The 16,792-nt window shown below is 39.0% G+C and overlaps 1 protein-coding gene across 1 annotated transcript in view; it reads left to right on the top strand.

The window, feature by feature from the left end:
- NUB1 (negative regulator of ubiquitin like proteins 1) overlaps positions 1-15,639 on the top strand; it is a 15,789-nt gene extending 150 nt beyond the window's left edge. The window contains exons 2-15 of the mRNA XM_026841861.1: positions 2,567-2,684; positions 2,767-2,928; positions 4,973-5,031; positions 5,570-5,640; positions 6,521-6,703; positions 8,201-8,289; positions 9,711-9,817; positions 10,652-10,838; positions 11,198-11,305; positions 11,468-11,620; positions 12,593-12,739; positions 13,005-13,109; positions 13,857-14,049; positions 14,962-15,639. Of these exons, the coding sequence (XP_026697662.1) occupies positions 2,568-2,684; positions 2,767-2,928; positions 4,973-5,031; positions 5,570-5,640; positions 6,521-6,703; positions 8,201-8,289; positions 9,711-9,817; positions 10,652-10,838; positions 11,198-11,305; positions 11,468-11,620; positions 12,593-12,739; positions 13,005-13,109; positions 13,857-14,049; positions 14,962-15,125 (1,845 nt within the window). The 5' untranslated portion in view covers position 2,567 and the 3' untranslated portion in view covers positions 15,126-15,639. The remainder of the gene's footprint in view (positions 1-2,566; positions 2,685-2,766; positions 2,929-4,972; positions 5,032-5,569; positions 5,641-6,520; positions 6,704-8,200; positions 8,290-9,710; positions 9,818-10,651; positions 10,839-11,197; positions 11,306-11,467; positions 11,621-12,592; positions 12,740-13,004; positions 13,110-13,856; positions 14,050-14,961) is intronic.
- Positions 15,640-16,792: the final 1,153 nt, after the last annotated feature.

Raw genomic sequence — 16,792 nt, 5'->3', positions numbered from 1 at the left:
CATACGGGGTGGGGCTAATGACAGGGCTGGGCCTGGCGGAGTTTGGGTTTCCATCTTTCCTTGAGCTCATGGTTTTGCATATGAAGCAGCTTCAGTCTCTTACTCCTCCTTTAGCCATGGAGGGATGTATCGTAGTTGTGGCAGGTAGCTTTCCTCCTTGTCTTTATGAAAAATTAATACGTACTGCTTTATTAGTAAACCATTCTGAGAATCCTGTTCCTTCTATCAGAAATTCGGCTTTTGAACCTTAATTCTGTGATTAGTAATAGTCATATATAAGGCTAACTGGCTTTAGAGGATGACAGTTACAAGAACTCGGTCTTGCATTCAAAATGGCCCTTGGGAAATAGCCCGATTGTTGTACTCAAGTTTGAGAAGGTCCCTTTAAACTTACTGAAAGTGAAACTGTCTCAGGAGTACTTGTGTTGACTAATGGAAAAGTAAGCCATACTTTTTTTTTTTTTTTTTTTTTTGCTAAAGTTTCTCTTGCAATTTAGTTACAATGAGACAAGAATTTACGCTAAATGTTGGGTGTTACATATTAAATGATAACTTTTGTGTTTGTGAAAGCAAAATTTCTCTTCTTAATAGAGCATTGGAAAGAATAAATTGTAATCAGAGATTCTGGTTTAATAGCTTAGTAAGAAGTAACAAACTTACAGAACTATAAAATAGTACTGATCAAAAAGATGAATGACCAGTTTATAAATGCCACTCATATTTACTTAAGTGTCAGTTGCAATTTTAGCCTTTATCTGGGTGTCCCAAAGCCATGGATGCCTTTTTTGCTTCTTAAATTAATGTTGAGTAGAACTATAACTAATAAAATGGTTTTTCAGCTTAACCAAAAAGTGGGAAAATGATAGGTACAGGTTGTTCCTGAAAACTGCCTGGCATATTTTGGAAAAGGGGGAAAACTGCATTAATAACTTGAGCACAATCTTTTGAGAACTGAGCTTGTTTGTTGCTTTCTGCTTGCACATGCCATGTTTTGCCTTGGCCCTAAAATAACAACAGAAAAAAAAATGCATGGTGTCTCTCCAAACTAGGACAGACACTATGCAAACTTTAGCGATCATTCAGGAAAGGTTGTTAAACCATCCCCTTGCTCAGTTAATCCTTCCAATTCCTCTTTAGAAGAGACTATTGGTTTTGTAGCTGGCTAAAGCTGGGATTCAGGTAAGGTTAACCAGTAAACTTCACACACATTAGATGTTTGCCTATAGATTTTTTGCTCTCCAATAGTGTTTTTCTGAGCAAGGAACAGTCTTTGAAACTGGAAGAATTGATAGAAATGTTTGATTCTGATTTTCTGTCCCCATTTCTCCTGGGAGCTACGTGCTAATAGGCAAGAGTGAGAAAAGGAGACCACTCTGAAAGTGTAACAGATTAATCAAAGTTCAGTGCCAACCTTACCGCCTATATGCCAACATGATTTTCTGTATAAGGATGTCATCTTCCATATGATTCCCAGTGTCCAAGAGCCAAAAGTCTTCCATGTTTTGTTTTGTTTTGTTTTGTTTTTTCTTGGGATCACTGCATCTGCCTTTGCTTGCCTTTGCCTTTCCTATTTCTCGTTTTGATGTTTTTTTCAGTGGCCTGTTGATTCAGTGGTTGCTACTTTCTCTGAGCTGAGTAAGAATAACTTTTGATGATGAATTCAGCCTAAACTCTTACTGTCATCATCTCCCCAGTGATGGGTAATTTAATGCCTGGTGCAGTTTTACTTTATCTCTGCACTGCATGTTGCTTGTGCCCCATGTGTCTTTTTTAGCTTTGCAGTGGGAGTGGGAAGAGTGTCTCTTAGACTATGAAAAGTGACACCCTGCTATTTCATTGTTGTGTTACCAGAATTTTACAAGACCATTTTGTGATACTATTGAACTTGTTTACCTGAGAAATGGTTGAGAATGGGGAGGGGAGGCATAGATCATTGTCTGCTCTAAGCTCTTTGTGCTCTAGCTTATTTCAGTTTGCTGGAGGGCTGTGAACTTTAATTTAGGGTCTTCTCAAGATGGAGCTTGTGGTTCTGAGATGTTCTCTCTTGACATTTTTTCTGTCCTCCCAAAGAGGGTAATAGTTCATGTTCAACCATCCACTGGTGTAAAAAGGCTGTAAAGTAGGGAAGTGAGAGAAGCAGAAAGGCAGAGGTATAGCAAGTGTGTGTTCTAGAGGGGGTGAGCCATCCTTTCCAGGTCAAGGCAGAATAAAATCATGGATTTTGATAAATTGACACCTTCTTCAATTCCAGCTCATGTGAAGGGTTAGGAAGAAGTTTACGTTCTCTTGAAATGGCAAGGTCCAACCAACGCAGGTTGCTTCTGAATTATCTCTGCTCTAATCCAGGTTTCACACCCTTTCCAATTTTTTATAATAGTTTGGACCCAGGTTCCCCTCCCCAACAAAATGCATAGAATGCATTTTATACTCAACTTTTTTTTTCAGAATTTCAAAATGTCACTTGGACTTCTTGAAAAAGTACAGTATCTTAGTACAAGAAAGCTGTATTAAAAAAATTTATTATTTCTCTTTCTTTGCCCTTCCAATTGTGCTTGTGTTTTTAAAGAATGGCGCAAAAGAAGTATTTAATAGCAAAACTGACAAGTTGCTTAAGAGAGGACAAAATTCAGCTATGGAAACCACCATATACAAATGAGAAAAAAGAAGCTGGTAAAGAGATGAAGGTAAATATTCTGAGCTGATGTCGTGCATCTTCCATGTCATACTGCTGGTGCATTTTACCAGTTTTTCTTGCTGTTTTCTTAGGAGCTTGTACAAAAATACTCATCCAAGCTGAATATCAATGAGAACGATGTAGAGAATATGCTTGAAGAAATACGGTGTAAAGCAATTGAGCGTGGAACAGGAAATGAAAATTTTAAAGTGACTGGGATTGCGAGACTTGATATATATCTGCCCCGTAGAAAAGTAAGTGACGTTGCAGAGAAGTCAGGATAAGAAACTTTACTTTGATGGACTTTTGAGTTCTAGATATGTATCTAATGCAAATGTTTTCATTTATTCAGCTTTTTCAGGTGTTTCATATAAGAGATCCGTGTTAGGTATATAAAACAGGGGAGGAGGGAGTTAACTGAGGTATATTTCAGCTTTTCATGTAGGTGGGAATATCATGGCAAAGGAGATCATTAATTGTCTTCCATTTAGGAATTTAATTTTTAATTAAGAAAAGTAAATTAGATTTAAGTGTCCGTCTAGTTTAGTTTGATTCCTTCTGATGGGGCTGCTCACATTAGCAGTAAAGAGCAGGTGTATTTTTTCAGCTGTAGAATACCTGAAGTTGAATCAGCATATGAATATCACTGGATTACCACAGCTTTTGTTTAAATGACAGCTTTAATATTTAAAAAAAATCCCTTTAAGTGCAGTAAACAACTTGAACTTGGTATCACCCATACATGGCCTAAGATGACAACATTGAAAGGAACTAACTCCTTTAGTGATGGCATTATCCTCATGTAACTATTCCAGCCCAGGCAGCTAACTAAATTTACTTTAAAATAGGTGTGTCCAGTGTTTGAACTTGAAAATGAGAAGCAGGATTTTCTGTTGTTGTTGTACTCATCTACTAAGTCAGGCTCCTAAAAGCTTTACAAAGGCAGGACCGAATGAAGTCTTGCCCTTTTAAAGCCAGACTTCAACCTATAGTTCCACACATAAAATACACCAGAATAATGACATGAATCTAATTAATACAGTGTCAGACTGGTCACCACACTGGGTTCTGTGGCTACATCTACCCTAGTCAGCTAAACAGAGGTGGGGGACAGGCTGGCCCCTGTTTGGACATCCGTACTGTCCAGCTGTTAGCATCGGCTCTGATGCAGTTCAGCCCAGGCTGCCTGGTATCCTGCCAAGCAATGTCCCGGCACAGCGTGAGGGCTGATGTGGGCCAGGGACCGGTCCCAAATGGCATTTTGGATACAGCTGCTCTGCTTTGAAGGTTGAGAGGATTCAACCATATGGATGTGAAGGGTGCTGTGCAGGTTGGTCACAGGACAGAGAGCAGGCCCTTGGTTAGGTTCTTACTAGTAGAAGGCCTCTTAACTAGGAATATTTCCCTCTTAAAAGCAGTTTATAGCAAGCACAACAGCTCTTTCCAGTCACTTCCTAGTTTTGATCATGTGCAGGAGCAGCATCTTCCCCAATGCTGTGTGTCTTCATCCACTCTGATAACAGTGAAGGAGAGCTTCATTATTTAGGGACACTTGAGGGTTGTAGTCATATTACTGGCATAAGAAGTGAATGTTCACTCTGGAAAAGGGCAGTTTTAAGGTGTATTTGGTTTGTTGTTTTTTTTTTTTTTTCAGAAGATCTTAGATGGAAACCTATGCTTCAGGACGGTTTTTGGTTGTTCTGTTTGGGTTTTTTTTACTGAATACTTGCAAAAACACAGCACAGTCATAATGGTACTCTTGCAGAGAAAAATAATTACCAGGGAATGTGATGGGCTAAAGGGTAGAGGGTGTTAAGTGATTGCCATGCAATTAAAACAAATAGCTTCATAATTCCTCTTTACAATGCTACTGGGCATAGGGGAATTAATTAATTTAAAATTCCAGTTTATCTAATCTGGGACCAAAGACACTAATAGGAATTAATAATAATTTAGCCAGTCACAGGTGAGTGGCATAATTAAAAAGCAGAGTTAAGATTGGAAGTGCATAATTAAATTAGTCAGTTTAAATTGTTTGGTTCTGAATTTAGATTTATCTAATTCTGAATCTTCTGCTGTTACAAGGCTTATTTTTAGCACTGTATAGTGAGTACAAGACTCCCTACATGGAAATTACTAATATGTATGCCCAACCATAGCCATGTTAACATGATTATTATTTGAAAAAGAAATTGTAGTTGTTGTAAAACAATTAATTAAGAAAATGTCCTGAGTATCTTGATATCATGCTTTTTTCATTCCCTCTGCATTTTCCCCCACCCAATATAATTACTACAGAGCAGAAAGATACCACTGGAAACTAACCTGTTCATCACAGGCAAGGAGCTCAGATCACAGTAAGTGTAATCACTCTTGGTTCTTCTCTAAAAGACAAGCAGAGCACTATTTGTTTGATTAAGCTTTTTCTTAGCAGTATGTCTGAATAGATGTCCAGTGTCCCTGTAGGGCAGTTCTTCATGTAAGAAGCTGTGGTTTAACAGATAGAAAACGGGGAAGTTGCAACTGTGGAAGAAGATAATTCTCTGTAAATCCCCAGCAAGTATCTGAGAAGGCACTAGCGATCAGTTTCCCAATTCTGTAACTAAGCAGGTCTTCTGTACTGCAAGAGAAACGGTTTGTTTCTCTTCCTTTTGTGTTTTTAAGCCTAATAAAATCAGATTCTTTTCTGTTTTGCTTTTTCCCTTTCTATATAACATGTGTTCCCTGTATGGTATACAAAGCTTTCAGATGATGTTATGTTACTTCTAGCAGCCTTTGTAACAGAAGTTTAAGCTAGTTATGAGCATACTCTTTTCTAAGTTTATTACTATTCTAACAGAAATACTGTATAGCCTTACAAATTTATATGCATGGATAAAATTGTTTGTTTCACAGGATAGCACAGGAGCATGCATTAAAAGAAAATGCTATCAAAATAATCATAAATAAGAAGCAGCTTGACCTGGGTATGTATCTCTAGCTGAATATATTTTTATGATAATTTCTAGTTTACTGATTCTCGGAAAACATATTTTCTTGCAACTCTGTTAATTTCAGAAATTCCCAATGAATAGCAGTTACCTTTGTCAGGCTCTGCTCTACAGGAAATACAATAAATTATAATGATCAAAATTCTTAGAGCAATTATAGGAATCCTGTGGTAGGTGTTGAAAATTCATTTTTCAAGCACTGAAATGCTGAAAATGAGTATTTAAGAGGGAGGAACCCTAAATTTCCTCAAAACTGTGCTATATAACAACACATTCGAAAACTTTTTGTAGTATTTTACACATGTTCAACTTGCCAGACATGTTGTGGGAAGTGATGGCAACAGCTTTCTCTTTATTGATGGCCTAAGCATCTGACATTTATTTGCCTTAGAATATGTCAGAGTTAGAGCCATTCAATTGACAATAGGAACTTGGATTCAGTTCCCAGTTCCTCTGTCCTTTTACTGTTGTGTATGATCCTGGACATGTTGCTATTCCAGTTTTTGCCTGAAGATCAATTTACTGAGGTAGAAACAATCATATTTTTTTGAATGCTTTGGAAATAAACAAGCAAAGAAACATACCAATCATTTTAAAAGCACTTTTAAGATGCAAATATGATGCTAATTTCTGAGTTTCTACTGAATATGTTAGTAATTGGCAGAGGGTTTGATTGAATTCTTTAATCTAGTAATTACTGTAGTACTTCAGTACAGTATGAGTAAGACAAAGGGCTGTTCAGGTTGTTTTGGTTGTGGCTGTTGGCTTCCCACCACTACCATGGAAGTACAAGGTAAAATGGTCTCTTTTCAGATATACAGTATTTGGATTGTATTCATCATACTCTATTTTGTAGGCAAAACCCTTGAGGACCAGGGTGTAACACACAATGCAAAAGTGATGGTACTTCAACTGGAACAGAGCGATGAGGAAACTAAAAGAAGAGTTCAGGAAGAAGAACTTCAGTGCAAGAAAGAAAAAGAAATAAATGACAAGATGCAAAGAACTAAGAAGGGTTTAGAAATTCTAGCAGAGAGAGGTAAAGGGAGTTGTGGGGGGGAGATGAGTGTTCATTAATTCTTGCGCAACAAAAATTATCTTCTCAGTGGACTTTCACATGGAAGAGTGCCTGTATCATGGCTGGATTTCAGTTTATACTTTCCTAGGTTTCTACCTACTGGAAAACTGGGATTTAAGTTGACTAAAACTTTCTCTTCAACTCTTCTTAGACAACTAGAATGCTAGAAAACGTTTGGCACTTCGAGAAGGCTATAATATGAATCAATTTCTATTTAATTAGCACTTGACAGTTAAGGGGTTGACTCTTGAGAACAGGCTTTAAATTTATTGTAGACATAAGCACAGTGGAATAATGTATTGTAAGATTAACACTTTTTTCTACCTCAGATATGGCTGTGCGTAGCCATGGTTTCATTGTGCAGAGCAGCTCACTTGTCATTCTCATCTGTATGGCTGTTTTGTTCTCGTTGCATTTGATGTTGATTGCTGGCAACTATGGATTAAGTTAAAAGGATATAGTCAATTTAACAGTAATAATTTTTCAAAATGAGGTTGTGTTTGTGAATTGCATTTCTAGATAGTGAGTTTAAATCACTTCTCTATTTTATTGTTTCAAAAATCCACAAACAAGCAACCCTGAAACTGAATATGTAATGAATTCCTGCCAAATGCAAAAGAACTTGAACAAAGCTTCTTTTAATGGTCAGTGACAGCCTGTGTCTTACCATAATATCAGATTTTAAACGAATGAAAGAAGTGATTCCTTTTATGGACTTAAGGGGTAATTTAGACCCCAGCCCTTGAATCCTGTATAGGGCCTCTTTAAGGTATTTACCACTAACTGTCAGTTATAGCACAATGCCAAAGTATAGAGTGGAGTTCCTAATGGGCTCACAGGCTGAAGGTTCTGTGTGAAGCTTGAAGAGGATTTAACAACCCTTTTGTTTCATCTTGAGAAAAATTGCAGGGCAGAAGCTTTTAATCTCAGCAAACTCCTGCTTAACTATCTTTTGTTTACAAGAAAAGCATCTTTTCATTTAAAATCAGATGGAAGTGAAAACAAAATTGATAGTTTGGTTATAAGCATTAAAGATGTAGGAAAAGGAAAATACTGAGCTGTGTTTTTTTCAGTTTTATCAACTGTGCTCAGTTGTGCATTTTTTTAATATTCTATGTTTTATTTCATAAAGCATTTCAAATGTTCTGTTGTGTGAAAAGTAGGTGTTTTGTCTTCTGCAAAAAATTCTTTACAATTCATGTAACTTCATGTTGTGTCTAAATTTCTGGATGAACAGGGCCTTTTCCTTAATGACCTTTCTAAAAGTTCCTCATGTTTATCTGATCAGGGCCATTGTTGGTAGTTATGTCCAAAAAAAATGCAGATGCAGCCTTTATATGTAATTCTGATTTTTTTTGTTGTTGTTGATTTGTTTAACAACGTACTTACTGATGTAATCTTACAAGAACAGAGTTACTTTGCTGAAGGTGGTACTTAATTGTTTTTAATTTGTTTCAGAGGAGTACTTGGATCCAGATTCTGTTCCACACCTAGATATAGCTAATCAGACTGGAAGGTCAATCAAGATTCCTCCTCAAGCTAAAAAAGTAGGTTAAAGTATCTTTAAAAGCTACTAAGAAGGCTTTTTAAAGCTTGATTTGTGAAGCATTTAAAATATGGGATTGAAATAGACTTTTTTGTGGATGTAACACTGGGTCCAGTAGATGTTTGCTTAATAGAAATAATTTTGAAATAAAGTAGAACTCTACAGTTGGGAATACCTCAGTCATCTGGAGACAGACCTCTGATTGCTGATCTAACTGCAGGTCTAATCTTGCACTGACCCCTGTGCACTCCATATCTTATTTTTGTGGTTTAAGATGAGCTTTAACTTCGTTATGTCCTAGCAACTATTTTAAATTTTGTGTGTCCTTGAACAACATGAAAATAACTTGTTCATTAGGCCTCAGTTTCAGCTGGAAACTTGCTGAGTCTCTCAAAATTGGACTCTTAAAATAGCTTTGAGGTCTTTTGCACTGTGACCCCTCTCAAACTTTAAATTTGTTCACCATTAAGAAAGTTCCACATTCTCAACTGAAAATATCTTTGGTTGGGTGCATAGATTGAATGGTGGAATGGTAGAAGTGCACAGATAGAACAGTAGGGGTGACATACCTGATGTTGGCTGCTGAAGCAAAAGCATAGTGATAGATGCTGTCTTTTAAGATTGCTGGATTTTCTGAAGATAAATAAAAGTCTTTACAAATACTTGGAATTATACCCAGTTAAAAAATAACACCTTGGCAAGAAATGAGTAGGCCCCAATGTGTGCTAACTGCTGCCCTAGCCTCTTCTGAGGCTTGCTGTGTTCTGCATCATGTGGAGTTTCTGGATGATTGGTATAACAACTGTCCATTCTTCCAATGCATGCTCTTCTGATTAAGTGCTGAAAGTAGTAATTCACCCGAAGAGTTAAAGCATCAAATGCTCAAGTGCACAAGACTTCATCAGTATTGAATATGGGTGAGAGGAAATACTGCCGGTTGTTTCTATCCAGAAATATTTACATTTCCATTTGTCATACTGCAGGAACTAGAGTGTTTTCTAGCCATGTTCAAAATTTAATTTTCAGTTTTGAGGTTTTGCTGTAGGTGAATTGTTAGATTTTACAAGATAGGCATAACAGCAAAGCAATACAAATCGAATGCTGTTGGCAAGTGTAGTACCCAGAAAAATGCTTAGCTATTTATCACTCATCACCAAAAATCTATCTAGGATTGCATTCTTAAAATAAACTTGGTGCAACATTTCATGTGTCAGTAATATTCACAGCGTTTAATTAGACAATATTTTAATGTCAGCAGATGAGAGAAAAATATGAATTGACGTGAAATAATACTGCTCTTACAGAACTGATACAGTGGTATTTTTCTAGGAAGAACATGGGCTCTTAATGGATTATCTAGATATTTCTTTTTAGTTATAAGTGATCTTGGGAGGTGCAAAAGAAGTCTCAATCTTTTTCTAGGCACTTGTGCTGGCAATGGGTTATCATGAGAAGGGCAGAGCATTAATGAAGAAGAAAGAATATGAAATAGCACTGCCATATTTGTTAGATGCTGATAAACACTTCTGGTAAGAACCTTTTTGAGTCCTTGTGTCTCTTTCCTTTACTGTCAACCAGATATAGGAACGGTGTTAGCTCTACCTGTGCATATAAGTCAGGGCCTGTTTTGCTGCAGATTACTTCACACTGCCTCTGCAAATAGGAAACAGCAGGCAAGGCTCTGACCTGCAGTGACAGGTGCCTTCATGTAAACCAGCTGAAATAGATACTGCCACTGGGCAACTGAATCTTTCTTATCAACATAAACAGAAACTGTCCATGTTCATGGACTAGTCTATAAATTGCTTCTGTGAAATAATTATTTCTTGTAAAAGGTGGAGCAGATAGCCGAGGTCGGTAACCATACCAGGGTTTCTGCAGGTGAACTAGTTTCCTGTCAGCAGTCAGAGCCCTACATTGCTCTTTAGAGATCCCCAAAATAATATTGTCCCCATCTGTTTCTCATCTGTGTGGAAGTGCAAGGAGACTGGCACAGAACTTGGCATGTTCATGTGCACTAAGGAACACAGCTAATATCTGTCCTCTCAAAGATTGCACAGGGTTTAATGCCATTCTGCTTTTAAAAATATGCTGTCTTAAATAGTAACAAATTGAGTTGTGACAACTATAATTCTGTGCCATATAGCGTTATCATTAGTGCCCCATGAATTAGTGAATATGATGGGAGATCAGTGCTTTATTAAAGTTGCACTGACCTCAGTTTCCTACCTCAAATGTGAAGTGTGTCCTTCCTCAAATACATATGCATACTTCTAGACATTGTTTCATTAGTGTTAAAAAGCATGTGGGGGAAAAAATAAACAACCCCTCCCAGGAAGCCAGTAATTGTTTTATTTTTCCAGTGAGTGCAGCACAGAACTGCTGAATACTGTTGATAACTATGCAGTACTGCAGCTGGATATAGTGTGGTGCTACTTCCGCCTGGAGCAGCTGGACTGCCTGGATGATGCAGAAAAAAAGCTGTCCACAGCACATCGATGCTTCCAGAGGTGCTATGGGGAGAACCATGAAAGACTTATCGATATCAAAGTATGCCAGTTTTGATTTAATTAGGGGGACTTTTTTTTCTACATTCAGTTGTCGTTCAAGTATTACAAGACTGTCTTTCAGAAGTCTAAAGTTTTCTCACGTCTCCTTGGCCTGTAATCTAGCTGTGTAATTGTCGGCATAGTGAGTGCATTGGACTTGACAAAAAGTGCACGGCAAACGTGTTTATATGCATGGACATCATCAGTGGTTTAGATGTAATACTTTATCTGCATACCAGGTGTTACATATTAGTGATTATGTTGTCTTTAAATGTCTAAAGTGTTCTGTTAATAATGAATTGATGTTGTACCATACGCTTCTACCCATGTGCCTCCCACCTTGTTTAAACGATTCTTCAGGGAAGCTATGGTCGGGAGAAGGTTTTATTTCTACGACTTTACCTCCTTCAAGGGATTGGACACTATCACAGTGGCAGAGAAAAGGAGGCTGCTGAGTATATTCAGAAGGTAAGACACCATTAGGTAGAATTTTTGAGTTGTTCACACTAGCTCCTGTGTTGGGGCTGTCTTGCACCTGTTCTTCACTTACTCAGAACAATAGGGAGACTTTTTTTTGTTTGTATGTTAGCAACAGTGTAAGTAGTATCATTTTGTTCTTTCTATATACAGGCATCTCGCTTATATGAAGAGCTGTCCATAGATCCTGATAAAGTTGATCGCCTGTCACTCCTGGGTTTCTCCGAACAGGAAGCTCGCCTTGCCCTGCGAGCATGCCATGGGAATGTGGAGCATGCTGCCAATCTTATCACTAACAGGAGAGAGGTATGGTGCAGTGGAAGTATTCAGTCAAGGATCATATTAGTTGGGATGTCCATAAGATCATGTTTGGTGTGATTAGTGCAACATGGTGCTAAATTAAGGACTTTGATTATCCTGCTTTGGCACTGTTACTGTAGCTGACAGTTTGACATCTGTTGCTGCAAGTTTGAAACCAAAACTTAATACAACAAAGGAAGCTCTGTCCCAAAACAGATGGGATGAGAGAGCCAAGACCCATGGTTGTACCACGGAGGCACACAGGAAGTCTTTGCACCAGTGTTTGCTGCTCAGGAGTGCTCTATATGGGAATAAAACTACCATGATCAAGCTGTCACTCCTGGGCTTGGCTGATCTGAAGGACAAGAGACTGCACCGTAAAGTGCTGCAAGGGTGACCATCAAGCTACACTGTATTATGGCTTTGGACTTGGAAGAGCTAGGAGGGGAGAAGGATTTTTTTGTGCTAGGGTGAAGTCAGCGTTGTCCAGATCTGAAGTGCCAGAAGTTAGGTTTAGTAAGCTGAGGTGGCACTTCTAGACTTCAGACAGTGAAATGTGGATGGAAAAGTCAAATGGCCAAGAGAAGGGCTGAATAGAACTCCTTGGCTGCATGCCCAGTTCTGACTCTGTGTCCTTGGCAAGTCTTGTCTACAGGCCCATCTGCCAAACAGGTTTATCACTTACCACACAGGGCCTATAATAGCTGTGATAGCATAAGATCTGATCTGCAGAGATTTCAGAGCAGAAGTATGGCAACAGTGCTAGCTCATGGAAATGCAACTTTATTTAGCAACGGGTGTCTGGCAGCAGTCTGTATTAAAAGAAAAAAAAAAAAACAAAAACAAAAAAACCCCACAAAAATTCCCTTTTCCTCAGGAGATTCAAACTTGAAGTAAATCCAAGAAACTCTACATGTACAGGGTAAGGCTGAAGCATTCCCATGTGCAGTGAGCTTAGTAATGGCTGTGTTCTTGCAGGAAAAGGCACAGATAAGGAGGGAGGAGAGAGCTAAAAGAAGGCAGCGACTGGAAGACATAAATACCTTGAAAAGTATGGGCTACTCGGAGAGAGCTGCTCAGGTAGCTCTTCATAATACACAAGGAAACCTGGACCAAGCCTTTAAGGTAAATGATTTTCAAGAGTAGTACTTTTGTACAAAAAAAACTTCTTTCCTTTTTTAATTTGTTCAGCAGTTTCTTATTTTCTGTAGTCTGTATTTGTTAGTTCATAGCTACCTTTTCGGAACTGAACTTCTACTTCCTGACCCAATGAATCAGTTATCACTTAAGTTGGCTGAGGTTTGGTTATATCAGCTATTGGGCTAAATACATTCATGCCAAGGACTTTCTTTCTCTTTTGCTCTATTTCAGTCTCTCTGCTTTATTGTAGTTTATTCTTGACAATCCTGAGTTATTGCTGGAAGATGATGATGATGATGATGATGATCCTGTGGCTGTGGACCAGTTCCAGGTTTCCCAGGAAAGTATTGATCAAGTAAGTTAGACCCTTTGCTTTCTTAGGAGCTTGTTGTCTTGTTCCTGAATTCAGGTTTCAAACACACCAGGTCTTCCTTAAGCAAAGCTGTACAAATATTCTTTGACCCATGTCACTCAAGCAGTGACACTTCAACTGTCTGGCATCTGCTCTTCATGGTGAAATCACACCCAGGCTAAAATGTAATTTGTGCATATTTCCTGCCCATTACACCAACCTGTCATGCATGGATGTGGAGCAAAGTCTGTGCACACTAATGCTCTATCCTAAAATAGACAGCAAATGAGAAATTCACTAAAGTCTCTAAACATTGCAATGCACAAGGGAGTTGGATTGTGTATCTCACCATAGGCTGTCTGAAAAGCTCTTCAGTAGTTTGTGTGCCTACATAATTAATGTCCAGTAGGCAAGAAAATTATATTGCCTAGAAAAAGTAAATAGCATGTGCAGACTCCTGATGTGCTGGAGTGCTTTGAAGTTTCCTTTTGAAAAACAAACAAGAATTGGTCCAATATTAAAAAGAGGCTCTTGATTTTTCTCAAGATCCCCATTCCTTTACTAGGTCACTGCCCTGTTGTTAACTGTTCCAGTAAACCAGAGCCAGTGTTCTGGAATTTCTGGCATGCAGCACTTTCCTCTGTGCAAGAGGAATGACTGTCAGATGCAGAGTCAGTTTCCTGTCAGACCCTGGTGCTGGATGAGCTTGGATTTCTCCACATTTTTTTTCCCCCCCCCCCCCTCCTGCAGCTGATGTATATGGGTTTCAGCCGTGAGTCAGCAGAACAAGCTTTAAAGGTCTTTAAAGGCAACATCCACTTAGCTTCTCAAACCCTTGCTCATTATGGGGGAGTTCTTCCTGCTTCACTGCAGCTGTCTCCAGAAGGGTCCAGTCCATCAGAGGAATCAGCTTCATCAAAAGACTCACCCACAGAGTCAGCAGGTAAGAGTGTCACATGCAGCAGACAGGGAAGGGGGGAGGCTGTTCTGGCTTTTCTACAAAAGGATTGATTTCTGCTTAAATACTGATAGAGGGCCTTGAATAATGCCCCAGACTACTTTTACTAGTACCAGAGTTAGAGGCAAGGCACGCATTACTCCCGAGAAGCCCCCAGAGGCAGCAACAGCTGTATGCGGGACTGTAAGGGACATGTATCAGCTGCAGGCAAATGCCGAAGATGGATGTAGTGCAGAAAGGGTGACCTTCTGAGGGGTTCTGGGAGGGGCTAAGAGCAAATGGCCGCAGCATGGGCTGTGGCTGTGGCACACAAAGCTGTGTGTCTCAGGTCTGTGTCTTCACTTGCCCAGAGAGGGCCATGTGGCCCTCTAACCCACAAGCAATTCCAGTTTCTCCCATCAAATTGTACTGGCTCACACCACTTCTTTTTAGAATACAAACCAACCTCTCCTTGCCTGTACTCTTCCAGAGATCAAGTACTGAGTTGCTGGAGTGTGTTCCCTAGACCTACCACTGATGATAATGGTTTCTGGCTTGGTAGTATCTGGGTTCTAACTGCTAGGAAGTTTATTCCAGATCTGTGCTGTACAGTCAGCTGATTTGACCATATACTCCATCCTCATGTCCCTTATGTGGTAGAACTGTAGTTGATACTTGCTGTTTAGCAAACTTTTTTGTTGTTGTCAGAGCTGAAAAGATCCCTGTTGTACAACTAAAGGCTTTCCTACAGCTTTTAAGTAATAGGAAAAAATGGCTGCCCTGCAATATCCTTTGCAGAGCAATTTTAAATATGAGGTAGTCTTACAGTAACAGACTCTCAAAGCAGTCATGCTGGTAGAAGAGTGCAAGTACCAACTTCCTTGAGGTAAATTCACTGCTGCTGCTTTTTATTGGAAGGTTCTTCTAGTTCACCAACAGATGAAGACATGGAGACTGATGCTGTCAATGAAATCCTAGAGGATATTCCTGAACACGAAGAGGATTATCTGGATTTAACACTGGAGGAGGAGGAACAGATCATTCATGAATACTTGTCCTATATCCAAGTACCACAGCATTAAATCCCATTACATCTGCTTCAGTTACATGTATTTACCTTCACAAATTGAATTGGGATTATAAACGCACCTTCACCTTATCTCTTACTAAATGCCTTGAATTCAGTTAAACTATAGGTGGAATGTTTAATTCCTGCTTATTTATAAATCTGCTTAAAGCCTACATTTGTGATACATTGTAATTTATTGTCACAGCAGAAAAATAGAAACATTTATTTTCAGAAGAAAATTTAATAGAACTAAACTATATTTTTATTGTGAAATAAGTTAAATCACTTAGTATTCAAGTAAAGAAGCATTTCTATACCATTTTAAAATACCAGCTTTAAAAGTTAACTATTAAATCAGAAACCTAGCTCATGAAGTTAGAGGTACCAACTTTCACACTCTTCTTCTGAAAGATTTCTAAGAGACATTTATGTATCTGTTGTGCATGGATTTATACTGTGGTGTGTTTGTCCCTTCCTGCAGGTGTTACACGGGCAATAAAGATAACTATGTGCTGCTTCTGATTTTAGTAAGAATGTTCTGTGCTTTTAAACAGGCCATGGCTGTTCAGACCCCTGTGACCTGTGTACTGGTATTTTGCTCCTCTTCATCTCTTGCAGCTGTGTGGTTGAAGGTTGATAGATTTCATGGGGACTACAAGCTTTTCTTTAATCGGCTCTCGAACAAAACTTGGTTGAGGCACTGTCTCAGTAGTTGTACCCAGCTTCAGCCCTCTGAAGAAATACTTTGTGGTTTTTTTGGTGTATCTTCTGACACCCCATTTTCTGCTCTGAAGTTCCCCTGAACGTAGTTATCTGCTTCCCGTAACTCCCTTCTCACGGCAGAGGGAGCTCATGTCCCATCTGCAGTGTTGGAGCTGATGGGATCAGGGGCCTGGCCCTGATCTCGGCTTAAAGCAAGGCTGAATAGCAACTGCTGGAAAAGAAACCTGGCGACAGTTTATTCTTACCCAGCATTTATCAGTGGGGAAATGAGGGCTTGAACTTTCCTTAGGGCAAGCATGATACTGGAGGAAGCAGAGCTTTGGCCTGAAAAATGACTGTTCTGCTCCAGCAGATGGACTTAATAGGCTTCAGTAGTGGATTTTTTTTTTCCCGACTACCTTTGCCAAGGACAACAAAAAGCAGGGACTGATTACACTGTTAAGGAATTATTTGTATTTCATACTTCTATATCAAGGCAAGTGCTATAAAAATTGAGTAGTTTTGTATCTCTTCCCAGAAGGTTGAAGTGTTTCTAAAGCCAGTAATATGAGCTTCTGAGGAAAAAAAACAGCCCCAGCAACTGTACTATGCTGTTTCTCTACAGGCAAGCACTACAGAACCATTGGAAAAAAGGCAGAGAAAAAGCAGAATGGACAAAAGAATTTAAAATTGAAAACATAAAGTGATGGATGTAGTTTTAACGGATTTATTCTTTCCTTTAGCCAGAGGGGTTCCCAAACCTACTGGCATTCTGGCACTACCCTGTACTAACCCCTAGGTAAGCGCCCAGGGCAGCATTGGGCTGTAGAGGTAGTAGTTCTACCTGAAGGGGCTTGCAGAGCAAAGTGACAACTTAAGTGGCAGTGACAACTTAAGAAGTGAAGGTTTGTCCTTTGAGAATTTAAAATTAGCATCATCACACACAGTGCTTGTCAGAGAAAGCATTCATCGATGATG

Source organism: Athene cunicularia (genome assembly GCF_003259725.1).
Source record: "Athene cunicularia isolate RWA chromosome 2 unlocalized genomic scaffold, athCun1 chr2_part1, whole genome shotgun sequence".
NCBI classification, from domain to species: Eukaryota; Metazoa; Chordata; class Aves; order Strigiformes; family Strigidae; genus Athene; species Athene cunicularia.
The sequence above is the reverse complement of the archived record's forward strand: the minus strand, read 5'-3'. Positions and strand labels throughout refer to the sequence as shown.